The sequence below is a fragment of the Oenanthe melanoleuca genome, chromosome 1A (genome assembly GCF_029582105.1).
Source record: "Oenanthe melanoleuca isolate GR-GAL-2019-014 chromosome 1A, OMel1.0, whole genome shotgun sequence".
Taxonomy (NCBI): Eukaryota; Metazoa; Chordata; class Aves; order Passeriformes; family Muscicapidae; genus Oenanthe; species Oenanthe melanoleuca.
The window spans coordinates 24,372,018-24,399,733 of record NC_079334.1 but is presented as its reverse complement, the minus strand read 5'-3'; the positions used below and the strand labels follow the sequence as shown (position 1 = coordinate 24,399,733).

The window sequence follows — 27,716 nt, the reverse complement described above, 5'->3', positions numbered from 1 at the left end:
TTAAAGCTGTTTATTAATATCAGTGTCATGGTGTCAGTTGAAGAACGAGTCATCTGAGTAAAGCCTTCTTTACTGTAAAACTGCATCCAAAAGTTGAATTGAAAAGGTCTGAGGTTAAGAAGTGTAGATGATTTTATTTCCTTAATTTCTGTTTCACTTCTGGTTTAGGGGGCAGAAGCAGAAGTGGTGAAAAGATATGAAAGTGTCTTGTTTTGTAAGAATGATGGTTTCATTTTTCAGGCCCAGGAGATTCAGATAAACGTTAGAAACCATACTTCTGGAATACTCTCCCAGTGTAAATAACAGAAGTGTTGTCTCTTGAACAGGGTCAGCTTGATTAAAGAAAAAATGTGAAACACAGAGGAAAACAGCAGAAGAAACAAAATAGCAACATATCCAGGTTTTACATATGATATGTTTAATGATATTTTCAAATAAAAATTGCAAATTAAATACAACATCTAAAGATCATGACAAATTAAGGTTTTCCTGTGAATATTTTCAGAAGTGGACTTTTGAACAGGCTATCACAGTTAAAAAAACCAAACCTAACTAAAACAAAAAAAACCCCACTATTTTCCAGACTCAAGTGCAAACATTTTCATTTACCTCAAATCATGCTGCGTATGTCCTAACAAAGTCATCCAACAATTTCAATGTTACAGTGAAGAGAGGTTTGATTTACTGATAGCAGGTTGGACGGTTAAAAGGGTGCTTGACAAGGTGTTTTCTTTTTCCTCTAACAGAATCTATAAGCCTCCAGCCTCCACATGAAGTTGTCCAGAGAGTTCCTGCAGCTTTTTGAGTCATACTAGATATCGAGTCTTAAACATATGTGGTAAAATTCTCTGTGCTGACCAGTTGCAGGTATTCCAGGGTACCTGATCGGTAGCTACCTACCCGTGAAAGCTCCTGTGCCTTGGATCCTTCTTTTTCCCTTTTCTGAAGACTATTGGTTATCATCTCTGCTAAGTCATCTTGTAACCGCTGCTGATTCTCCCTAAAATCAACAGGATGGGAAAAAAAATATCAATGATTCACATGTTTTTAGTGATCCTAGGATCTTAGAGATTTTTAAACATTTCTATTCCCATGTTTATCTTAATGACATTCACATGCTACTGACAAAAAGTATGGGCAGGACCAAATTCCAGTTCTGAGCTTGGGAACCAAAGTCAGGATTTTCATGTGAGTTTTCCAGTTAGTAAGGATCAGTGTCTTTGCACAAGAGGTCTGAAGTTGTGCCATTATTGACCTTAAAAAGTCATGATCACTTGCATGAAAAGGAAGACACAGATTCAATCCTGATCAAAATAGTTTTTAGCTCTCAACACCATTACTGGCACCAGGACTTTAACTATTCAACTTCAATTGGGTGGCCTTCAGTAATAGAGCTGCCATTGTTTCAGAAATTTCTTCAGTGTATTTGGCTTTTGCTGGAGTACCCCTACATATGACAATTTTTAAGGGCAATCATATATGAGGAAGTGAAAACAAAAACATCACTGTGATCCAGCTCAAGAGGTACTTTCAATAGTTGAATTCCAGAAGATTGACAATTCAATAATTCTCAACAGATAGTTGAAAATATGTCATCTCAACAGATCACATTAATTTTAAAAAAGGAGTTCTGAGTTTACAAAAGAGATGTATCATAAGGTAGTCTTGACAGTATTTCCTGCTCACTTGTAGTTTCCATTTAAATAATAACAAAGGTCATAGAGATTCTGTAAAAGATTAAAAATTTGATTACTTTGATTTTGCAAATGCCCTGAGAAAACCCTCGTATTCCACTTAATCTCCTCTTTTCTCTTAGGGAATAAATGGACAGAGAATTTTATTTGTGCAAAGGACACACTGTGTAAGACTCAAAACTTACAGTAGAAACAAGCTGTAACATTTACTTATGCATTTCAGGACAAGGGATTCCCATGTATCTGGCAAACATCAATTTGCAATATCATTGCTTCAATTTGTAATGAAACACTGTCATTTCAAAGCAGATGGCAACAAATTCCCACCTAGTTAAGAGCAACTGTACACAGGTGTTTAGAGCAGAAAGTGAGGAACTTCCACATTTAGTGTATTTGCAGGAAATAGAGGAACTTATATGCAAAATATACACTAAAAAAATGCAACAAGTTATCTTGACTTCAATTTTGCATAGTTGTTTAAATCATCACTTCCACTATTGCTATATTTTATTCAATTCTAATGCAAAATGATGGCTCATTTCCAGAACATCAACTTCTTAATTTTTTTTACTGATAATTTCTCTAAATGTTAGGAAGTTAGCACTTGCTTAATTTTTAAAGGCTTTATTCCTGTGCAGTACTACAGTAACTTTGTCCACCTCTTGTAGCAGAATAGTGCTTGAAATCCTTCAAGTTTCATTCCTCTTAAAAATTCCTCCACAAGAGCTCATGGTATTACAGAGCTGCACACTCAGTTATGGTAATCCTGTATGGTTATCCTATGGTTATTCCTGTAGTGTGACACACAAGGTGCCACTAGGACTAAACTTGTGGGAATATTGATGTTTTTCATTTTCCTGTCCATCTCTTGCTCTTATCATATCAACAACTTGTCCTGTAAGTCTTACACTTTTTCCAAGGCAAAGAACCTGCTGGACAGTTTATGTAGACAAACAACCTTCAGCACACACATAGTCCCATGTAATGAATATTTACATGTTTATATGCACATACACTATTAAGCCTCTAACAACTGAAGGCAAATTCAATAGTATAAAAAATCCACAATAAGTGTCAAGGAGGAACAATAAAGGCTAAAGTGCAAAGAATGGGAATTTCTCTTCCCTTTTCACATAAAAAAGACCATCTTACACAGAAGGAGGTGTTGGGAGATTGTATTTCTTGTCCTTAGTACCCGTCAACCAGTAGGTAATTTCTGTTCCTCTGCCCTAAATAGGCATGACAAAGAAGAGAAAGCACAGGTTTGGGATTAGAATGCAATTTCCTGTAGTTAATTTACTTAAATAATATTGCATATTGCATTTTTATTATTTATTAATTATTGCATATTGCCATGTTTGCCTTTTCTTATTTTCAGTAACTGATGCTGGCAGCAAAGGATTATAAATTAGAGAAGAAGAATGGGGGAGATGCAGCTACACACACCTTGTTCCATGACCTGAAACACAGCTTGTGGGAGAGGTAAGCTGTGCTGCCTGCCATCAACTCCCAAGGACAGCCAAGTGTAATAGATTGAAAAAAATGGATTGGTAGATGTTGGAGCATTAACAAATTAACACTAGATTCAGCTTCCCTTTCAGCAGATGACTTCACTCTACAGTATTCTGTTCCAAATTTCATTTATTCTCCACACCTTTATATTGCTTTAATGTATGAGTTAAGGAGCTCTTCATTGCCTGCATTGTCTTTATAGAAGTGTCTTCAATCACAAGAGACTACCAATTGATCAGTAATCCTTGTTCCCCAGCTGTTAATTAAGTTCTGGAGTACTCTCAGCTATACAATACATTTTACTATTCCTCTTCTCTGTATTCATGCTTGCACATGGTAAAGGTTACCTTCAAGTACGTTTCTCCTCTCTCTTCATACTGGAATTGGCAGTCTGTTCTTTTCAGGATGTTAATTGTGGAACCACTTACATGAATCCTCAAAGCTAAAAAAATAAAAGAGACAATGAAAGCTCAGCCTGGAAATATCTTACTTACATTAAGTATATGTGAAAACTGGTGCTGTAACAATCTTTCAATTGTTATCACCATAAATTCTGAGAGCCAAATTAAATGAGTAGCAATTACACTGCTGTATGAAAAATCTGACTCCACTACAGAGCATATCCAGGCAGGAATAGCTGGTACAGCTCTTGATCTGAAATACAGGTGACAATGACATCTGTAGTAGTGAGATGTCAAAAGGGAAAAGAGTAATTGTGAGTGACCTATATAGAGAATGTTCATGTGAAGACACTGGGCAGAAGGAGGGAAAACTGGCTCTTGCCACAGCTCCCTAATGGTGAAGTTGATGACATAATTGCTTCAACTTAAAATACACGGTCAGTATATTTACACAACAAAGCTGTAATACAATTCTAGGTCAAACTAAAATCTATCATTCATAGACTAAAATTAAATTCCAGACACATACTTATCATATCTTCCAGAGGAACTCAGGCAGTGAACCAGCCTACAAACTCCCTGTTACCAGCACTGAAGCATGAACAAGGGACAACTCTTCGTTGCCCAGTGAAGTGCCCACTGTCAGTCTGGACAATTAAATAATTGGTAATCAAAACAAATACGGCTTCTTTAAAACTTCAGCAAGCTGATAATAGATTGTTCTCAGCTGAAAACAGACACTTCAGTCACAAATTAACCAATGGCCTTTGGACCTGTTACACTGACAGCTAAAATTAAACCCTTACGCAAGCCTGTGGATTCCATCCGTGAAGCTGTGTTTACTGTATCTCCAAATAAACAGTAGCGAGGCATTTTTATTCCAACCACACCAGCCGCACATGGACCTAGAAATGGGATGCAGAGGGATAAAAAGGGTGAATCAAGAGACTTGATTTATTTGGCAGGTGTCTCACTGTTGCAAAGCAGTGCAGTGACTGGGTGAACTCTGCATTCCTCCCTTATGGCAATACTTTCTACCTCACTTCCCACAGTATCTTGTGTTCTTCCATTACAAACCAAGCCTAGGTCTGTTATTCTTGCATAATCCAGTAAGATCACAAAAAGGACACAGCTGCACAGTGTTAATTGTATTTAAGCACAATTTATGTGCAGAAACAAAGTACATTTATTAACTGTCAGGTTTGGAAGCAAAAGAAAAATAGAATAAGCTTCATTATGCAAGGGTGAATAGTGATGCCTCAAGAGGCTTCCCAGTGCCTCAGTCACTTTCTCTGATGTGTTTCTCTCCTGGCAGCTGGTGTTGAGGTGGTTGAAGAATTTCCCAAAGTTGTTGCACTGGAGTTCTCCTTTGACAAAAAGTATTTTTATAGATAAATTAAAATACTAAGTCCCACACGGACTCAACAAAAGTTCTGACTCCAAAAGCACAAAATACAGGCTTGCATTTTTTTTGCCTAGATAAGCATAGCTTATCAAGCCATGACTGATCTCCATTTCAGTCAGAGAGAAATAATTTGTGAAGGCTTATTTGATACAACTGGTTTAATCACACCAGGAGCACATATCAGGAACAGTGGCTGTTGCTCATCCGAGCTACTGACTTAGGCTGTGAATTAACAGCTATGGGCTATTTCACTACAGCAGGAGCAAAACAGTAACTTATTTACTTCTGTTACTCTTCCTCTATGAACATTTTTTTCAACCTGATTCTTCATGAGGAGGGCAATTGTGTATGGTGTATTACCAGATCTTGTATGGATGTTAATTCTGTGTAAAACCAGGCAACAACATTGTCACTGTTGATCTAGCACTACTGTGTACCTGAGTGAATTCCAATGCGAATCCAAACAGGCAGCCCTGGCAGATGTCTCAGTTCAAAAGATCCCATGAAGCTGAGGATGTCCAGAGCCATCATGGAGATGTCCACGGCATGCCGATTTCCATTCCTCTTTGGTAAACCACTCACCACCATGTAAGCATCACCAATGGTCTCCACCTGTGGAAATAAAATCAGAACTCACTATTTCCAAATATAGAAAAGTACATCTTTAGTTAAAAGCAGAAAGATTTTATCAGATCCTCTTGGTAAGACTGAACATTTCTTCCCCTGAGAGCAGGATTGAATAGTTTAAGGTAGCTGACACCATTTTGGTATATAAGTATACCCAACATTCCAATTAATGAATATGTGACCACCTACTGTAGGAAATTTGGTGTAAGTAGGCACAGTGAAAGCATATTTAATCCTGACCTGGTTTTTTCTTTTTTGCTTTGCTTAGAAAGCAGATTCCCAAATCCACCACATCATACAATTTGATTTGTGTGTCTACTGGTTGTAAATGAGCAGAAGTAGAGAGCTAATCACCTTGTAAACATCATGATGGTCAAGAATGTGGTCAAAGTTCTTGTAGATATCGTTGAGCATATCTACCACCTCCATAGGGGTGCTGTATTTGCAGAGCGTAGTGAAGCCAACAATGTCACTGAAGTAGATAGTGACTTCTTCAAACAGCTCTGGCTCTACCCGGCCAGTCTCCTTCAAAGACTTTACTACTGGCCTGTGGATATAGAGAAGGAAGGAACACAGATGACTAGTGTTTACTATTAAAGGTATTTTTTCATGCAACCCTATCACAGTATTGCTATCTGTGTAGGAAACATTAAATAGTTTGCTAGAAACTGCCATTGTAATCACATTTTTAGATGCCCATAATGCCTTTCAGCTAGGGACCTCAAAGCACTTACTAATGGTAATTAATGCACTACAGACTTTCAAAATGCAAGTGTGAGAGTAGCCATGAGGGAACTGAGACACAGGCAACTAAGCTTCTTGGTTAAGGTCAGAAACAGGGATAATGAGTCAAATTTAAAACATAAATTCTGAACTTCCTGATGTGTAGACCTACATTCTACTTATACAATAAGTAAGAACAGAAATATTTTTCTGTTTTCCCAGCACAGGAGTAATTTCATTATAATAATTACATCAACTCATCCTGATTTCAGGTGAGATATCTTAGTCTGCTAATTTATGGAAGAAAAATTGAATACCATGACAGTCAATGTCTACTGAAGAGGGACCTTCTTTCCCTTGCAATTCTAAATCCAGAGAAGTATCTGTTCCTAGTGGTGATATTAGAAGAGAAGAACTGAAAGACACCCAGAAAATTATAGGTTTTACACAATGCTGTGTTCCATGTACAATGAAACAGTAACAGAGTAGCAGGAACAACAAAGAGTATAAGGAGACATGAATTCCTTGTTGCACTGTCTCTATACAGCCAGATCATTCCTGATTTCCCTCAAAACTGGAACTGGATTGAACAAACGCTTTTTTTTTTTTTTTTTTTTTTTTTTTTTTTTTTGTGATGAGTCATAAAATCATTAACCTGACTATTGAAATACCCTTGAAACTAGTAATGGCATACCAGGATAGTTTTACTATTCCAAATGTGTGCAATTCCAAAATTATTGGTATTACCAATATTAGCATGTCAATAACACTTATACTCTGAAGAATCCATCTAACCCAGTATGGCCCAGCCAACCTCAGCCCCTCTTGCACTGCTAAACCCCACTCCTGCTCTTCAGCTGAAGACACTCCTTCCAACCAGCAGGGTGCTGGAGCAGAGCAGAGCTCTGTGATGTGGGATCACTGTAGATCTGTGTTCCCTGGAAGGCAGTGAAAGAGAGGGTTGTGCTGGAAAGGGGGATCCTGTGCATGAAGAAATGTTGAGTAAGATAATGGGTCCCAATACCATCTTGGCATGAAATTCTACCATAGGGTGGAGAGCTCAGGAACAGCTGCTTCTTTTTGCTTTCCTTGAAGGATTAGATTAGATGGGAAGAAAACAGAACATAAACATTAATCCCGTTCCCTATTCTGCAAGAATTGGGTGTATGTAAATAAAATGCCAGCAAAAATCCTCCTGGCCAGTTACCTGGGAAGTAACATGAAGTTAAGCCTGTCTGCTCTGTCTCTCTCTGCTTTGTACAGCTCTGTCCTTTCCTCCACCAGGTGTTCCAAGTTCCGGGAGTAGAGCTGTAAACGTCGGATCAGGGTATCCATGTAGCTTTCAGTGGTCTGGCCATGGAAATTACTGCAAGTAACAGAATTACACAGGAGTCAAGAAGGAAGACTGATAGATGTACATTGTTGAGAGCAGATAAAAGGAGGCAAAAAAGCAGCAACAGAAAACTTCTCCAGGTTTGGCTTTCCTGTAGTTAGAATGCAAAGTGCCTTAAGTGCATCATTCTTTTGCTTGCTTGGAGGCCTTGCATAGATGAATTGAAAGTCTGTAATCCACACGTCAGTTGGAGCTGGTAATTCTTAAAGCACCCTTCAATCACCTAACCCTGCTAATATTGTCAATTTCAGATTACCTTAGGTAACCCAGGAACATTCATTTGTAATAAGTAACTGAGAAGTTCAGATTCTGAGAGGAAGCTAAAAATAGTAGGTAGAAAATTGCACATAATGTTTAGATGGCAACCTCAGCCAGAAGAATTAAAACAATTTGGGTCTGTCTCTTTAGAAGATGGAAGAATACAGTGAAACAATGAACAGCCCCAGGGCTAGTTTTATTCACAAAATCCTGCAGACTCAAGCCTACTAACCCCTGGAAGCAGAAGTGCGGTAACATGAGCCAAACCCCTTTTTGTCTGGGCAGCCTGCACTCACCAAAGCAGTCTGAAAGTAATTGGGACCAGGCTGACAGAAGGAGTCAGATTAGTATTGTATCTAACAGGACTTCAAAATCACTCTTACCTTAAAAATTTGGTATCAGGGATGCATCATCTTAGACCACATGAGAAGAACACTATATTGCATGTAACATGAGGCAATCTCTTTGCTTTTGTAGGATGGAGGCTTAGGAGCTGAATAAGGAGGCCTCTGTATTCAGCTGCAGAAAGGTTATTCAGCTGATACATGCAGTTATGCATAGTCCAGCTGTCCTGCCCATGTAAAGTCTAAAATAACGCTGTTGGGGTTTGTTGACAGGGAGAGCCTTAAAAACTGGGGAGCAATGTCCCAGGAGAAGTGATTAAAAGCTCACAGTTTATCACTGGAATAATTAATTCAGGCCAAATTATGCAGGCGCAATGCAGCATTGTCCAGGTGAAAGGCCTGTGTAACTCCACAGGGTTTATCCAGCTATGACCCTTATTATTTTCCCACAACTTTGTACCACCCAAGCCCTGTAATTAATATTTCTTGTGAGTTACAACTCAACATTTCTAGTCAGCTTAATTTGGGACCATTCAAACTCTCAAATCATCATTCAAACATCTATGTGCATTCATTTACCAAAACTTAAATGACATGAGTCACTATCCAACTCTTGACTAGAGACAGGGAGGGAATTACTTGATTGGCTTAAATCCCTAATTATCCAGCTTGCTACTTTCATAATGTACCAATCTGAGGTGATCATCTCACCCTCACTCAGCTAGTGTGTTGTACACAGGTATATATATACATAACATATGCACATGCTCACCTACTTTTCTGCCAAAGAATAAAAGAGGATCTAAGTGAAGACACTAGGGTTTTCCACTGACTGAATCATAATCACATCAATTTACACACTTAAAAATAAGAACTTTCTAATAGAGAAGGAGTTTGGAGCATCTTAAAAAACGAAGTCCCTGCTGCTCACCTGAATATTTTAGCCAGAGTACTCTCAATTTTCTTAAAGTCAGGCCTTTTTTCTGGATCTTCCTCCCAGCAGCTTTTCACTAGTGTATATACCTTCAAACAAAAATTTAAGGCAAAGTCCACCTGAGTAATGGATATAGACAGAGAGCAGTGCTAAACAGCACTAGTTCATTAGGGAATTTCTGGTTAACCTTGATTAGCAACATATTAAATTGTGTGACTAATTGTCTTGAATCTATGGTTAGAACACTCATTGCAGACATCTTAACTCTGCTCTGTGATGACTAGTGACATGATCTTAACTTGAATTTGCAATGCACAAATGAAAGGCAAGTAAATGGATCCAGTCTTGCAGACTGGTGCCAGACATAGTTACTGACATGGTGGTAAATGCTGTGGTAATTATATTTCCAATATCCCATGTTTGGGATTTTTCTGAAACTGGTGATTCAGCCAAAAAGAATGGGATTAATTGCTACAACACAAACATTTTCACTCGAGCAAGAAGCCATAGGAGCTATATCAGTGGAGAGAGGTATACTTGAGATGTAATTTATCCAATCTCAAGGATATCTAAAGTAGGTCAGAAGAGACACCATATAAGTGTCTGTTTCTTTCCAGTGAAATAATTTCCATGAGTCATATTTCACATTGCTGGTAACAACTATAGAATGCAATTTCTTCCCACAAGTTAAGGCATTTGGCATAAAATGCACAGCTTTCACCTTCCCATGATCATAGACTTTAGTTTGGCCAGGACTTCCACCCGTCACCCAGAAAACAGCTTCATTAATTATTACTTACTTCCACCTGTCTTTCTCCCACTGTTTCCAAGGTCAGGTCTGGTCGGAAAGGCTTTGCTCCTTTGCCACTCTCCACTCTGTAAAGTTTCTCTAGTACATGAAAAAGATCAAAGTTTTAAACAAAAAAGCATAAGAAAGACATTTATTGTGTATAGCAGTCTATGATGTTACAAGATACTGTACAAACAAAAGTCTTGACAACAGTTTCCTCATTTTGATGTGAATTTCAACTTTGTAAATTTTCTAAATATATGGCACAAGACCAAAACAGGTTGGCTTGAAGGACCCTGAAAGCAAAATTAATAGAAATGTACTTGAGTATTTATGGGTCATGGTAAACATGGCTATGGCATCTTCCCAAATGAATGCTGAGCATTATTAGTGTTTCTTTCAGCATGAAGTATAATTACAGTAAAAAAAAAATGTGAAAAGCCCATTGCAACTTGATCAAAAGTGTGGAGATATGTGCTGCTCATTAGAGCAGTTCAAATCATTCTGCAGATATTTTAAAATTAAGCTATTAATATAAATGGGTTAAAAGCATTGCATTTGTTAACTCATTTGTACTCCTAGTCATGAAACCCATTCTATTAAAGTTATTTGGATTTTGAACACATCAAAATCAGGCTGCATTTGTACCACTCAATTTAGCCACAGTAAGAGAGACCTAAAGCAAAAACACCTTCCTTTGTCTTTCTCCTGCAGACTTCAAGAATTCCAGGGGAAGGAGGGTTGTTTAAAAAAAGAGAAGTAATTTTTTGCCTCTGGAGTAAAGGGAAATTGAAAGGGATCTGTGAATCAGAACAGATTATTTCTTAATAATGTCTGATTACATTTGGGATACAATTTTACTGAAGAAATCATGTAATGCCATAAGAAAGGTTTGTAATTGCACTGGTCTAGGGCAGCTACAGGTGCCTAAACATGCCCAATGTGCACGACCACCCCAAAATAATACAGCAGCTTCCAACTTCTTGGTACAGAAATTACGGACTAGAGAAGGAGCAGGAAACCTGAGTCTCCCAAATGCTATAGAGTGGAGAAACTGCTGAGAAGTCTTGTGTGGGCTAAGAGACAGGAAAGTCTGTGTAGGGCTCATGTATGCAGGAGGAACATGCTGGATTTTCATGCCTGGACACACACCTGAGAGAGGAAGTAACAGCAGCTATTAGCAATACTGCAATTAGTCAGTGGCAGAAAGTAGTAGAACAAGGAGGCAGCTTGAACTGAGCATTAGGACATGGCAAGACTTCACAGTCTTAAGCAGTGAATGAGGTGTTTCTGCAGAAGAGTGGAGTAACCAGACGGGGAACAGCTTCTTGCAGAGATGTCAGTGAAGAGGACTATGACCTACTTACTTCTACACATTAGAAATTCAGTTCTACATACCTGTCATGGGACTTCTTCTCTCTCATTAGCAGCAATATTATTGTACATTAAGTTGATTGATACATATTTTCATGTTGAGAAAACTGGCTCACTGAGTAACTGAAAGTAGAGTTTAATTTTTCTAAGCTGGTGGATGGAGCTCAGGTATGTGGTTTTTTAAATAAGTTTTTTCAATTCTGAACACAGTCCTTGCTGCTGTCATTTAAGCCTGGAGAAGCAGTTATGTCAGTTGTCCTGAAATATCAGTATCATGCCTTCTAATTTGCAGAGACTAACTTCTGATAGCCTAGCCATTGAAAAAGTTTTTTTCATTACTTAAAATCCAAATGAATCTAACATACAACAGGGTCATTTCTCTATCCATTACCACTGACTGTAATATGTAACTTTTTATCTTGGATATTTGTAAATTAGTGGTAACCCCAAGTTTGAGCTACTGTCTTCGAAAGTTAGATGATGCCACAAACAAAATGCAGAAGTGTTTGAATAAGTATGCTCACTGTCTTGCTCATCTTGGCTAATGAATGAATCAGGCATTTAAATGAGGAGCCACTTCAGCAATATGTAATAAAACTAATTCCTTTCTGATACATGAAATTTGATGAACTGATAAACACGTTTTACTCAACTTGCATAAACAAAAGTCAAGAATAATACCAGAAGCCATTAAAGCAGCAATATGTATCTTAGACATCTAAGAATGCTTTTATGGAAAAAAAGTTTTGTGGAGAAAACAATGTCCTCACTGAAAGAAAAATGTATAATTTGAGCTGAAATTTACAAAGCAGATTATTTTTTTAAGTTACAGTGGACCCAGACTTACCAGATGGATCTCATACCTAGTAAATTTACTGTTGTCTTACCTCACATGCGAATATGTAACCATCTCCAGCAACATCACTTAGGTGCTGTTAGGTGTCTTGCTTAGGTGCTACAAATTCTTTAAATTGCATATATTAACCTCATGCTGTTTGAAAGGGACAGTCTTTCCAAAAGGACAGAATACAGTGTTAAGATACAGGTCAAAGATAAAACAAGGAACCAGGTTCTGACTATGACAGCCAGGGTCAAACAAAGAGCCATAAGGATTCTGCCACATCTCAGAAAATCCAAGAAACACTATGTCTGAGGCTAACTTAATAATCACTAACACAATGCAGAAAGACTGCAGCCACTCAACAAGCAGTTAAAAGAATGTAGCTAGCTACAGATTTGCTTTACAAGTCAAGATTAGCAAGGTAGGGCATTGTACTTTCCTTTCTCCATGTTGGCGATATTTATAAAATTCTTGCATTCATAAGGATTGTGCCTGCCTCTTCTCAAGAAATAGGAATAGAAAGGCTTTATTTTCTCTACCTTTTATGAAGCATGGAATACTGAAGAGTTTGGTTTAAGGGGAACAGCCATTTCTAATCTCATTTAGATCTTCATTTATATTATAGTTAGTGATGTCAAAAACTGTGTTTTCCCAAATATTAACACATATTTGTGATAATGTAAGATGATGAACAAGCCACAGAATTTTTTCTCAAATGTGACTCAGTAAAAGAGCTATTAGGCTGTTGAGCTACTGCTCTAGATGTTTTAACAAATGTGAGGCGGATCTAACAGAATGACTCAGAGGTAAAGGCAATGTCTAAATTTGTTGTTAGTAACTGTTGTTAGTCACTAGGAAAATCCCAAACCCACACATGTTTTTCTGTCAGTTCTAGTATATAATAATGCCTGGATTCTGGGAATTGGGATTTGATCAGGCTGGATAGGGGTGGATATTGTCCCAGTTTTACCAGGGTAGTTCATTTTTTCTCAGAAACTGTTAGCTTGTTGTGTTTTGAATTTGGAATAAGAATGGTGTTGATAACACACTGATGTTTTGGTATTTTGTTAAGCTGTAATTATCCTAAATCAAGGACTTTTTTTTTAAACTTGTCTCAGGTCCTCTGCCAGTGAGGGGGTACACAAGAAAAACTGGGAGAGAGCATAGCTGGGATAGGTGACCTAGACTGACCAAAGGGATATTCCACACCAAAGAATGTCTTGCCTGACATATAAACTGGGGGAAGTTACCTGGAAGGGAGGATTATTTGTGTTCAGGAAGGGGAGTCTAGTATTGGTCAGCAGGTACTGAGCAATTTCATTGTTCATTATTTGTTTTTCCCTTTTTATTATCATTATTATTTTAATTTATCATTAATATAGTATGTTACTTTGTTTTCAATCATTTAACTGTGTTTATCTCAACCTGTAAGTTTTGCTTTGATTCTCCTCCTTATTCTAACAGGGGGAAGGACAATAGAGAAGAGGGGTTGAGCAAGTGGCTGCATGGTGCTAAATTCCCAGCTGGGCTTAAAACCAGGCACTTTAAAAAAAAATCAGCCACAACAGCCACTCAAAAACAATGTCACAAAATGCACAATACAGGGTTTAATAGAGGCACTAGAGGAGGAGATGATTTTTCTGACAGAAGTTAAATTGCTAAAGTTAATTATAACCAGCTTGAATGAAGTCTGAATTGCCAGTTTTTAAATGCCAACTGTTCTTGTGTCATGCAGCTGAGTTTTTGTGTTCTGTGTTGACAATGCTGATTTATGCTGCCTAAAATAAATGGCATATTACATGTTGCTTACAAGTCAAAATAGAAAAACCTTTGAGGCCTTTAAATGTTACAGAATGTCTGGACAGCATTGTATAATGTTAACTTCTGTAATGCTGTGCTCCAGGTGAGAAGGGAAAAGAAAGGGCAAGAAAACTCAATGCAAACTTTCTTTACAGGAGAAGTAGGGACACTTGCCTCCCAGTGAGATCCTTCAAACAGGCTCTTCATTCACCACACAGAGAAAGGAGCAGATGTTCAAAGAGTTATCAGAGACAGTGCCTTTCACAAAACATGGAGAATAGGCCAGTTCCTGCTACAACCACCCCAGAAGTCTGCAATAGAGGAGAAATCTGTGGGATTACCTCTGCTGTCCCGGCAGTGTCCAGTGTAGAATGTCTCTCTGCGTAGGATGATTTCTTGGGCAATGATCCCATAGCTGTACACATCACCCTTCTGAGATACATCAGCATGCCGGAGGTGCTCAGGAGCTGTCCACAGGTCTGAAGATCCAGTTGGCAATGGGGAATGATGCAAAGGGGAAAGGAGAGAAGTAATTGCAAAAAGGGTGATCCTTCTCAGACCATCCACTGGTATAATGATATTTCCTTTTACTCTTTTCATATCCAATCCAGAGCCCACTAGTATTGTATGTTTCCTACTTTAGCATTTTTCTTGAGAAGCTGACATCAATACAGATTAGATAAACCTCTAATGTAGTTTTCAATTTTCTGGGATTTGTTGACCCTACTACTTTCCACTGTAGATGCAGACTCTCACACCTTCAGAAAAGTTATGTTTATTGGCAATGAATTTGCTTTTCTTAGCTACGTTTCACAGGCTTCTTAGAAATAGACTATGTATCTGAAGAAGACCAAAGAATGTCAGTGCTATAATAAAAAAATCCTGAGCCATAAATTATTGAGCTAGGAGATGCAGGAGTTTTTTATATACAGTGTCTGATAAGAAGACTGCAATATTTCCCAATGGCCTTGATATCATGAAGCTGTTGAATAATTCTCAAATGCTTTTGAGCCTAACATAGCTCATAGCTACTTGCTGTCTACAGAAATTATTAATCTGTATTTCTAGTGCAATGAGCACCGCTATACCTCAAAACCAGAATGCTGCCGTGGTACAACAGCTGTGACATGCTGGTAACATTATCATAACAGTGACCTGAACACAGTGACCCTGAAGACAGTGTTATGATATTAGGCTGTAACATCCAGCCACAATGAATCTGTGGAACAGTGATTTTTCATCAAGGACATAGACTGAGTAGCCAGAAGTTTTGAGGCTGCTTACAAGCAATAAAAGAAGATAAATACATTACAATGGAATAATAAGACAAAATTAAATAAGTAATTTGTAAACTGAAGAATGAATAGAACATTTATGTTCAGTGCACTTTTTTTTACTTAGTCCTTTTTATGTTCTTATTGCTACTCTTGAGTATGTTTGTGTGTGAATATGAAAATTTTCTTCAAGCCAGTTGCAACCAGTTTCTTTTCAGGTCATACACTGCAGTTACAACACAGTGTTGTGCTTATTATACTCCAAGCTCTACTCTACAGATTCATATGACAGAATTTCAGATGGGCTCATCTTTTCACTCCAGGTCAAGTAAGAAGGAAAAGATAAGTAGAAAGGACTGTTCTATTTTACAGAAATATTCAATGACTGTGAGGTGAATAGAAAATGTAAAGAAAAGCTATTAATATTATTCCAATCGGGTTGAGCATATATTACCTAACTGAGGAATAAGGAACAGCATATCAATACAGCTTTCTTCAAGGATTATCAGAGTCATGCCTGTTAATGTTGAAATGATATCACAGAGCACTATGATAATATATGTATCCAATCAATTACAAGATTTATGGTAGATTAACTCCTTTTTTTCTTCACACAGTTTTAGTACTACTGCTGAACAGAGCTGTTTGCATGAAGGACTTGGATACTGATAATGTTTCTTACTTCTCAATCATAGGTGAAATCTCTGTTTTCTACACTAGAAGTTGAATATTCATCTTTCCTTCCTTCTCACACTGCCTAATTTCTTTCACTACCTGCTAGTAATTCTTTCATTGTGTTATTTAAGTTAAAATTATATAATGGTTTCATATTATATAATATGAATCAAAGATGCATTGCCTTGTACTGTGTACAAGACATAATTAGACCCTACTGAACTACAAAGATAAGAAAATTCCACTAGATTGGAAACCATGAAGGAGAGTCCAGTTGGGCATTTTTTTACCTTTCCTTGGAGGCAGAATTGAATTACAGCCAAAATCAGTGATCTTCACTACCATGCGATTGTCTACTACACAATTTGTGGATTTGAGTCGACCATGGACTTCAGTTTTGCTTGAGTGGAGGTAAGACATCCCCTGTGGTTGAGGATAAAATAGAAAGAGAGCACAACTACATGTGAGACACTCAGATGTTACCAGACTCAAGCATATTCAAGAATGTGAATATTGGCATAATATCTGTGCAAGTAATTAGATGGACTTCATCTGCAATGGATATGCATAAATCACTATTCCCTTTCATATTATTATTTTACAAAGACTTTGCAAGGTCTTAGGAACAGTCAATGTTACGAAATAAGAAAGTGGGTCATGTCATGGGAGGTCATCCTTCCTCTTGGTTAACAACAATCTGACATAGCATCTTGGTTTTGCTAATATTGGAACACAAGTAATTAAGGAAATTTATTTCCTCCCATGAAAATTTTAATTTCACTTGCAATAAATGTTTTTTGGTAAATTTAATATCGATTTCTCGGAGTATCATACAAAGAAGTGCTCCCAACTACACATTCATCCAACAGACACAAGAGGTGTGAGAGGAATTGCTCTTTATGTCTGTACTGTCTTTGAAGATCACCATACACCAGAGACATTATTTGAAACACTGCAGCAGATCCTCTAACTGCAAAGCAGAGGGCTCCAGAGCAGTAAATGGAGAGAGCGTCAGATGATGCACGAGGCCTTAGATCAGACAGAGGATCATGCCAGACAGTCATAAAGGTCTCTGCTGACCTGACTGTTTATGGTTTTCTCTGTACAAGTTAATACATACCAGCTATCCATGAGCTAAACCTGAAGTGAGCATGAGGCCTGGTCAATGCAGTTTCATCTTGATTTCTGAGATTCAGATTCCTAAATCTCACATGCATACACATGCATACAGAGGTGTGTAGCTTGCCCCTTTTTACTCATTGCTTCTGAAATTACATGATTTAGTATAAGACACTCAAATACACTGCAATATGTGAGAAGGGACTAGCACTAAAAAGCAAAGCAGGAAAAGAACATTATTAAGTGGGTGTCAACTGAAGAAGAGAGTAGGTATGCTAATTTGTACCCTCTTGCTATTATTTATTCTGTTTCATCTCACTCTTTTGAACTACTAAAACTCACACCTATTTATAATCTACTGCTGGTTGTTTTTCTTCCTATAGTCCTCTCTTCTTCATGCTCAGTATGTGAAGTGCAATCTATACCCTGTGGAAGCTAGAACAGGTATGTCATATCTGTTTAGTTTCTTCTCTGAATGATCTTCCACTTAGGCTCCTACATGTATAGCTCATCCTTTTGTATAACTGGTAGACAGAATTTTATCAGGGTTAAACGGCTCATGTGGTTATAAATACACTGTATGACATGCTGGGTTTTCTTTTCAAAGACTGAGTTACTCATAATTGGGAATGGATCAGCAAATGCTGCAAGAGATCACTGAGATATGAGCTGAGTTTTGGGCAGAGCAAATACATGTCTGAGACACAAGCAGCCTGCAAAGATGCAATCTCTGGAGAATGTTGTTGGACAGGTTATCCTGGACCTATCTAGACCATGCCAAATTTACAGAGATTGGTGTGCACATTATACCAAAGGAACACATTTCTTGATTAAGCAGCTTTTAGCACACAGCCCTGATGACACTACCCAGGATGTTTTGCCTGTTTTAGGCCCTGTTCCCTCCAGCGGTGCCTTCTTCCAGCTCCTGCTTTCATTATCCACAAAATATTTCCTATTACTGCAGCAGAACTCCCAATTAGTATCAGCATCAAATGACAGGCAAAGGTATTTTAAATTTCCTTACCCCAAGGCTTTCTTGTTAACAATTTCTGGAGGCAAAGGTCTTATAGATGTACCTGATAAAATTTTCCTCTTTCCTCCCCCCTATCCTATGCAACTACTTGAAGACACAGAACCTATTAAAAACAATGTGATTTTCAAAATTTATAATAACTTTCAGTACAATAGTTCTAAATATTTGAGGATTCTTGTAACCTTTGCTCTGGAGCTCTGAAGCTTTAGTTCTGACTGACAAATCTTTTCCTGGCACAATGCAAGAATATTATAATCCCTTGCACAATATCCTGCAGCAGCCACTAATTTAATAAATAGTATTGCAACAACAGTGTATGCACTCATAACTACAAGGCTTGATTACTGCAATTCCCTCTCAGAAGACTTTTCATCAGAGCTCTTTGGTCACATGGCCAAATCCATGTAGCTACATGGTGTCCCATCAATACTAGAGGCAGCTATGATAGCAAAAAAATAAAGAAAAGGCAGGGGGGTTGGGGGGGAAATAAATGGAGTAGATTTAGGGCTTCCTCTTTTGGCCACCCCACCATCTCTATTGAACTAGAGACTGCTCCAAGAATAGTCATCACTTGGTTGTTTGCACCAGGGAATACAAGTGACCCAACCTTTGTTCAGAAACAGATGTGGCAGCTTCTTGTGCAAGCATTGTATGAGGACTGGTAAAAGCAGAGTGTATTAAAGTGGGGGTGTGGAGAGGGAGAAGCATCTCAAAAGGAAGGAACTACTGCACCTGGTCATAGGTATTTTAACAGCCTGGAGAGCTGCAGCTGGGCTTGAAAAGGATAGATACTGAGATGAGAGGAACTGGAGTTAAGAGGCCATGAAATGACTTCTTTAAAAGGAGAAGACATTCAAGTAAATATAGACAAGGTGCTTGGAGGTTTAGAAGATATGGTTTGGAAAAAGCAATACTGGAATTTCATGGAAATATGTATGTCCCAAAAGCTTCACCACATTATCATGCCAAGGAATAGGAGAGGTGGGCAGATCATCCAAACAACAGTAATTTTCCTGATATTCCTAGATACATACAAGTTTTCCTGAAGAGTTTGTGAACCATCTCTACTAACACAGCTAATAATGCTCAAGAGCTTTTGCACATAACAGATGCTGTGTGCTAATCCATCCTCAGATGTCATGTCCCCTTTACAATGGTTCAGCAAATGACTGGCTGTGAATTCTCAGTATGAATGCAGTCATTGGGCATTTGGTGACTCCCTTCAGAGGGACTGGGATTTCGCTTTCCTCATAAACAGAGACAGTACCAATTCTCATTTTCTACGGAAACATCCAAAGGTGAACTGCAAAGGGTTAAAAAATACCCCGGGTTTTGATATGTTTTAAGGAGGAAGGGAAACTCCTCTGCTGCTATTTAAAATTAAACTTTAACTGAACATTAGCTGAACTTTAAAGTCATTAACAAGGCCAACAAACTGTGACAATTTGGATTAAGGGGGTTTAATAAAGCATGAGATTTTCAATATCTCTTTAGAACAGACACAGTGGAGTCATTCATCGTGGAGACCAAATCTGAACTGGTGCATGTAGGGAAACAGGAGGATCATCCAACTGCAAACCAGCAACAGGAAGAGGACAGCAGCTGAGCACTAGCAAAAAGACAGAAGGGATTCTCTTTGTTATCTGTAGAGGTATAATGAATTATTACATCAGTGAATTACAAAGGGTCCTTACCTACTAGCTAAATAGTTACAAGTCTCTAATGTAGAACAGAATTTCCTTTACTGTGCATATTGATTTTTCCTACCACAAGGACCTAAAAAGCAAAGATCTGTTCAAAGCTACTGAAAGCCAGCCTTGGTTTCTGTACAAGATTAATTTTTCCCTCTCAAGCTGCTTGAAATGGATAGCTGTAGTGAGAAATTAGAGTTTCTCACTCTAGTGAGAAAATCACAATGGTACATAAACAATTTGTTTAGAAAAAGTTGATCCCATCTCTGGATATATATTAGAATAATTTGAAATAATACATTTTTGCTCTGTATGCTTTACCCGAGGCCACAAAGCAAAATGAAAAGCAGTGTGTTTTGCAGAGCTTGTGACTGCATAAGCCCTACTTATGGAGCTACGGGTCAGTGGATCTTTGGGCCATATTTCTTTGGGGTATACTTCATTTGTTTATTTATAAATAGCCCAAAGCCAGTTCTGGCCCCTATTTCCTCCTTCAGTCTGAAAGCCACTGGCTTCTCCTGCCTCAGATACCTGTCCCAAGAGGAGAAAAGACTGGAAGGGCATACACCTCTAGGAAAGAAGAAGACCTTGAGAGCTACACTCCTCAGAGGATGAGTTTTGCAAGACAAGACAGGATGATTTACATTGCACTGTCAGCAGTCCACTTACCTTGGCAATATCATACATGACAGAGATTTTAAATTCCCAGTCCATGAACGTGCCATCGGGGTAGGATATTTTATCATTTAAAACATCCTGTCAAGAGAAGAAAAGCTTTTCAGGGAAAAAGCAGAAGATGAGATATGGGTATACAAATTACACATTCAACCAGCAACTTTGTTTTTTTATAGAGAGTACATGCACTAGAACAGAAGTTGACCCAAAAAATAGGGAATAATAAATATAAATTAAGTTTACACAGAGCTAGAAAAGCGGGGAGTACAAAAAAAGAGGGGTTTCTGCAATTAGAAATAGGTTGTGAATTTGGTCTTCAAAACAAGTCTTTATTAACACAAAATAGCTGAGAAACAAATGGTCAGGTTGTGCAAGAGGAAGGGAGAGGATTTTCCATGTTTTGTGCTCACAGTCCATTTCCTACCAATTTACTCCTAGCCTTACAAGTTCAAAGTAAACTCTTGCTTTATCTTTGCCTGCCAGTCATTTATAGTTCTTTCAGCCACGATGACATCCATTGATAAAAGTAAACTTCCATTAGTCTGCCAGTTTACCAGAAAATAACTTAGAGAACAATTATTTTGCCGCCTTGCTGTGAGTTTGTTCCAGAGACCACTGCTACTGATGACAGTCTTTGTATGATCACAGCAGCAGAGACAATATATGCCCTCAGAAGAGCTGATGATTATCACTTCATGATTAGCACTGAAATAATATTGGTAGTAATAAACCATAAATCTTTCCGTACTTTTGCCAACATCCATCTACCATTTCTTTTTATAAACAAAATTAAGGGTTGTTTTCCCTTATAATGCAGAACTTGCCATTTTCTCCCTTATTAATATGGAATATATTATTTTTTCTGTCCTTGCACACTCTGTGGTACACTAGCACATCAGCAGAGACAACAGCTACAGCTTGGAAAATGAAGAAAAAGTTATATTCTATGTGCTTCCAATGCGGGACACAATACAAATACTGGCTGTTACTGTGGCCTGGGCCTGTTACTTTTCCTTGGTTCCACCTCACCTCATCCTCTTGCTGCTGAGAACCACCAAAGTGACAGCAGCACCTGGGGAAGGATAGAGAGAACCAAGCAAGGGAGAGGAAACCAAGAATCAGAAACCTGCCACCATTTGCTCAGTCCATGGCTGCTGCATGAGGATCAAACACACAGAGATGGGGATTTCTTTCCTTAATCTGAAATTTGATAATTTGGGGGCAGAAGGAGACCTTTAAAATTCCTTACCCGCAGAGAACCTCTTTCACAGTACTCAATCACCCCAAAGATCATGGTGTCTATCTTCACAGTGCCATAGAACTTGGTCAGGTTGTAATAATCAACCTGTAGGAGCTAGAGCAGAGACAATTTATCTGTTTTTAAAAGCAATAATTTTTAGCACGGAAACATAGGACATGGATATTCGTGTGACATGGCTTTTTATCTCAGGTCCTGATAAGATGTATGAGTTTCCCTTAAACCAGAATGTACTAAGGCACCGAGTGAAATACTTGAACACATTTGTTATTCGAGAGCCTTCTGGATTAGGGAGATAAGGGTAGTTGTTGTTGGATACTGCAAATTAATTCCAGAGCCCACTGTAGTATCTATTATTACCTCTCTATCAAACCTCCCAGCTGACCAGAATAGCCATTATGAGTGACAGAATGCTGTGAATCAATCAGTAAATGAGCAAGTAATAAAAATTTAATGATGCTGCATGATATTATGAAGTTTGTCCATTTAAATAGACAACTGTAGTTTACTTTGAGGTATTTTTAGAGTTTATTGAATTCACAATACAGCAGTGCTGTGTAAAAGGAAAACCATTCAAAAACGATGCAGTACTGCAGCCAAATTAATCTCCCATCTTGAAAGAGTCTGTATGCAGAAGTCAGCAGGGAGTAACTTATATTTAAAGAGCTGCAATTGGCATTCAATAATAAGATTTAACTACAACATTCCGCTACTGATGAATTAGTATGATATGAGCCAAAAGAGTGCAGTGCCTTTTAGCATCAGCTATAAAAATTGATTTAGTAAGGCCATATGACAGAGCATGAATTACTTCATTCATCCTCAGCATGACTGGCACATAGTTAAGACTCTGAAATGGTGATGAGATCACACAATAAAGATGAAGTTCATCAAGCAATATCCTTTGAGGAACTCATTACCTGTCCACCTCACAAACATGCATAAGCAAATGGCTGTTGGAGTTGACAGTGGAAAGCAGTTACTTCACTCACAGACTCCATCCCACCCTGCTGTGTCCAGTTCCTCTGTGCAACAGTTACCTTATTCAGTTCTATTTTTTGCTTCTCTGAGAAATTACCATCACTGTTTTTGAGATCCTTTAAGATCACCACCTGAAGAAAAAATACCAGTGGGGAAAAAAAAAATCATAGGTTTAGTACAACAGCAATTCATCTTTCTTTTCCAAGAAATGTCCATAAAAATAAATACTTCAGAAACACCTGTCTACTGCTTCACTATTGGAATTTCAGTTAATCAGCTAAAAAGTGCTGGAGCTATATTTTCTTCAAAGGATTTAGATCTATCAGTTGTGCAGATTTTAACTCAAGAAGAATATACCTCAGACAGGCAGATAGCTCTACTGAATGCACAAGAATTGTCATGTAAATGGCCTGTCCTCCATTAACCTATTCACCTCTTCAGTACCAAAATGTATCAGATTTCTGGTCCTAGTGTTTATGCCTCTGTACTCCTGGGCTAGGGGCTCATGGAGTGTAATATTCAGCCTTCTATCAGTAAACAAAATACAATGCAGCTGATAGGAAACAAATGGCTTACTCCTTCCATAAGAACAAACCTTTTAGCAAGGTCAGGGGAGGTCGAATGACCTCCTCCCAAAAAGTTTGCTCCTAAAGGTGAGGAAGGGAACACGGACACTGCAGTCAGGTTACCTTCTTGTCATACTTGCCCTGGCGCAGTCTCTGGGCGGTGTCACGTCTCTTATCTTCATCAATCTGAGAACAAAGAAGAATAATTAACTTTCAATTATCACCTACTCCCCACTTGACAGGTCCAGAGAGATTTGTAATGTCTGTGTGTGCCACAGAGCAGCATAAGCCTCTCTCTCTAGGGAGGGTCACTATATGCCACAGAAAGTGTGGGACATCCATGCCACTCCCAGGTCCTCCACCTGGTGTTTTCATGCTCTTGGGCATTAGAGAGGCATAACAAAGCACTGGGAAATCATTTGTGACACAGACTGTAAGTCAATACCCAGCCCATTCCCCCATGACAAAATGAGCTTTACTAATGGGAACAGGTATATTCTATTAGGGATCAATTAACTGGGAATAATCTCTATTTCCTCAATACAGCAAATGTGGGTTAAAAAAAAATAAAATTAAAAAAAAAAAAAAAGAAAAACCATAGGGTGCTGTATCAGAACACCTCAAAACCCCAGCATTGATTGTCTTTAGGAGACAGAATCCAAGACCCAGTTTTGGGCACTGTGCTTCTCTTACCTTCAAACTAACATGACTTGTCTCACTGGTCTCCAGAGGCAGGATTTCCTCAGGTGGTATATGGGACCATTTCTTCCACCGGCGCTCATTATCTCTCCTGTACTTCCTGAAGAACAAGAGAAGTCTTTCGGAATATCCTCCCAGTGAACCGAAACCCACAACAGGAGATTAGGATAGGGAAGCATCTAGTGTCAGGATGACACAAGGATGCTGTGACAGGTTGATGAGACTTGAGCACAAGCCCTGTGGCTCTCCTCCAGTTTTTCAATTTGAGGATACTCTTTAATTCTCCTAGCTTTGGGAAAGCCTGAATGCTCATTCATTCTGTAGCAGAATAGAGCAGATTTAGCAGAAAGCTGCTAGGCAATTGCCAGAGTCTCATGGTCAGAAGAATTTAAAGCATAAAGGGCCATCTGGATTTTATATAATTTTCTCCTCCATGTTATTAAATGCAGTTGGAAGAGAGGTCCCACAAACAAATGCAAACCAAAGGAGTCCTGCCATCAACAGTGAATAGTAAGAACTGCTGTGAATACAATGCTGGGACGTGAGGTGTTGAGTGTCCCTTGTATTCTGCACATTTTGTAAAAATGAGGGAAGAGTCCTTGGAAATGGGAGAAAGAAACTGCTGTCTCCCCTGCAAAAGTTCAGAGTAAGCATTGTCTTAGAGAAAAGCTACAAGACAGCTAGTGCTCATCAGATTGTCTCTTTAATTGTGCATGTCCTTCCTCTACTAAAAAAAACCCCACAGGAATTGACTGGAGAGTTTGTAGGAGAATCCCAGCACACTGATGACTGCTGGCAAATACTCCAAATGGCAGAACCCATACTATTGACTAATAACACAAATATTCCCTTGTTCACTACATTTTTAGCATATATTTGCATAAGAAAAGGAAGACCAACAATGGCAGTAAGAACTGTTTTTCTCTGTTCTACCTTGTAAGGGTGTATCTGCATGTCATTAGGATGCACTGCAGTTCAAACTGGTATTGGCTGGTGATTAAGAACATAAAACTGAATTAAAATCTACTAGGTCTAATATTTAGTTATATGTTTTTCAGGAATTGGACTTCTTACTTTGCAGTCAGAACTTCACAGGTAGCTGTGGAATAGTTCAAGTGTCCTAGAAATTTAGGAGATAAAGAATGAATAATGAGGCATTGTGTTGATTTTCATAGGAATTTCTCTTCTTCTTTGCTTGTTAGAGGGCAATCTTTGGTAGGAATTATATTTGAGAAATTTGCTATTATTTTGTCACTAAAAGTGCAAGTTTTATTCTAAAAAAATCTCAGAAATCTCTTCTATATTTGATGCTTGGGAATATCACAATGACATGTATACAATAATCTAATCATCTAAACAGAATCTTTACATTTTATGCATCTGCAAATATGGGAAAGTATAAAATCTTTTACAAGTCCATACTTTTGTTTATTAATTTTCATTGGCATTGCAGACCTTACTGTCTGTTTATATGTTAGTGCTTAGATGTGACAACAATTAGCTCCTACGTATCTTGAGTACAATTGGATGTGTAAGAGTTGTGCATCTTTATCTTTGATTTTTCCCTTGTTTTAGTTAGCAAGGCAGATTGGTCTACTCAAAATAAGGGAGCCTGAGTAGCATCTGTTTCTAATAAACCTTTCTTAAGATCTGATTTTCTTGCTTTTTCTGACATTCTCTTATGTATAACAAAGATATAGGCTGAAAGTAGATGCTAAGGTAAGTTAGGTTTTTTTTAAGATTAAAGAAAATCCTATACTTTGGAACTTATACTTTGTGGTGGGATTTCTTTCATAAAAAGGAGGCATCAATGATTTCTATTTCTGCTTTTTCCATAATGATAAATCTGGAGTTAAAATGCTGCATGAAATTCCAAGCTCTTAGAAAAATTTTTATCCAGGGTGTTGAACTGAGTTAAAGGAATGGATCCATGGGTAGTAAAGTGGAACAATTCTGAAGATTGGTCTGTGACTTATATTTCTGTGTATGTATAAGAATCAGAGCTTTTTAGCAGAGGCAGGAACACTGAACCTTGCTGCATCTTCTCTCTTGATTTTTAACCTGTCATAACAACACCATGGATGCAAGCACGACTTGGTATATACCTGAGTTCACACTAGGGACAACCACATAGATATGTAAGATAAGTTAATGAATAGTTCTTCAAAGAGAGATCAAAGGCATTGTCCTACTGGGAAAACTGTTCAAGGACAAACAAACAGGAAGCCAAAGGGACTGGTACCTTAGAATCAGCAAAGAGATGATCAGAACCAGAATCACAATTCCCGTCAGTGTAAAGACAGCAATAGTCAAGACGTGTGGGCCTGCAGAAAAGAAAAAAATAAAGATAAACAACTCCATGGAGGATGCTGAAAAACAATATTGTGTTTAAGAAATTGCCCTCACACCCACATGCAAATCACAGTAGCTGACCAAGGATACTGTTTGGCCACATCCAAATTGAGAGGCTTTGGTAAAGTCCAGCACTGCCTTGGGATGACACTTGCCTCTTTCAATATCAGATGAAACATGACCCAGAGCACTGCGGTCTTATATTCCCACCTGAGGCATGGGCAATCTGTAGGGAGACCCAGGCAATGGTGCTACTGTGTGGGCTGTACTCTTCAATAGGAAATTAAGATGCTATAGAGGGAAATTGATCTGGTGGCAGCACGAAAGCAGTAAAGTGTCTGGGCAAGCTGCCAGGAGCCAAACAGTTTGAAAATCATGTTGTTCAGACATCTGAGGACTTAGACCCAAAAACCACAGAGCACACAAGGGTTCTAATCCTGACCAGGCAGGCAGGATGAACAAGGCTGGCAACTGACTAAGGTTATAATGTTGATTGTATTACCGTGGAAAAGCAAACTGAAGCCTCTCTCATGTCTGTTCCTGGAGCTCGGGGCTACTGGGAAGGAAAGCTGACAGCCATCAACTTCCTCTGGAGAATAACAGGCCATTATCACAGACCTTCAGCTGGTGGTCACATGTCTAGAGTGCATCTACCTTACTGAGCAAGTGTCTCAGGCAAAAAAGGCAGAGGAGAATCCAGTTTTGCAGATTGCCATGTTATTAAGGACAGTAAAAGAGCTGAATTATTCAGCCTTACTGAGGTTAATATACTTCTGTCACAGAAATGAAAGCACACAGAAAAAATGATCAAGTGTAAAAATTAGTAAATAAAGAAAAATCAAATTTACACACACTAGCTGCCTTCAGGATCAAGCAGCAATTAAGGAGGGATTTTCAACATACCGATTTTTGTGCCTGCATTTGACATAGGATTCAGCTTATGAATTCCTCTGGATTTTGGACCCAGATTTCTGCTTTGATTTTTCTTATTCTGGGTATCACATCTCCCTACCTTCTTCTAGTATGTTCATCACTCTAAGGGCCTCACAGTAATTTAGTATTAGTCTGATGCTCTCTGATGAACACCATCAGTTCTATCATTTTACTCCACAAGTTAAGTCACCACTATAAATCAAGAAATAAATGAGAATAGGCAAAGACATTTTGCATGAAACTTCAGGTTTGTGAATCATGGCATGCAGCTTCAATAAACAGATAATAGTTTTCCATGGAAGTGCTGTGGGACTGTAATTTGCCTTTCCTGAGGCTCTGCTACCACCTTCTGGCTCTTAGTTTT

The 27,716-nt window shown here is 38.4% G+C and overlaps 1 protein-coding gene across 1 annotated transcript in view; it reads right to left on the bottom strand.

Annotated features, from left to right (window-relative positions):
* Positions 1-392: 392 nt before the first annotated feature.
* GUCY2C (guanylate cyclase 2C) overlaps positions 393-27,716 on the bottom strand; it is a 43,899-nt gene continuing 16,575 nt past the window's right edge. Inside the window, exons 11-27 of the mRNA XM_056482418.1 lie at positions 26,310-26,391; positions 24,062-24,167; positions 23,492-23,554; positions 22,862-22,933; positions 21,813-21,917; positions 20,558-20,644; positions 16,336-16,468; positions 14,438-14,575; positions 10,092-10,180; positions 9,289-9,380; positions 7,570-7,728; positions 5,994-6,186; positions 5,450-5,624; positions 4,414-4,512; positions 3,554-3,648; positions 2,847-2,923; positions 393-1,000 (exon numbers count right to left, since the gene is read on the bottom strand). Coding sequence (XP_056338393.1) covers positions 826-1,000; positions 2,847-2,923; positions 3,554-3,648; positions 4,414-4,512; positions 5,450-5,624; positions 5,994-6,186; positions 7,570-7,728; positions 9,289-9,380; positions 10,092-10,180; positions 14,438-14,575; positions 16,336-16,468; positions 20,558-20,644; positions 21,813-21,917; positions 22,862-22,933; positions 23,492-23,554; positions 24,062-24,167; positions 26,310-26,391 — 1,940 coding nt within the window. The 3' untranslated portion in view covers positions 393-825. The remainder of the gene's footprint in view (positions 1,001-2,846; positions 2,924-3,553; positions 3,649-4,413; positions 4,513-5,449; positions 5,625-5,993; positions 6,187-7,569; positions 7,729-9,288; positions 9,381-10,091; positions 10,181-14,437; positions 14,576-16,335; positions 16,469-20,557; positions 20,645-21,812; positions 21,918-22,861; positions 22,934-23,491; positions 23,555-24,061; positions 24,168-26,309; positions 26,392-27,716) is intronic.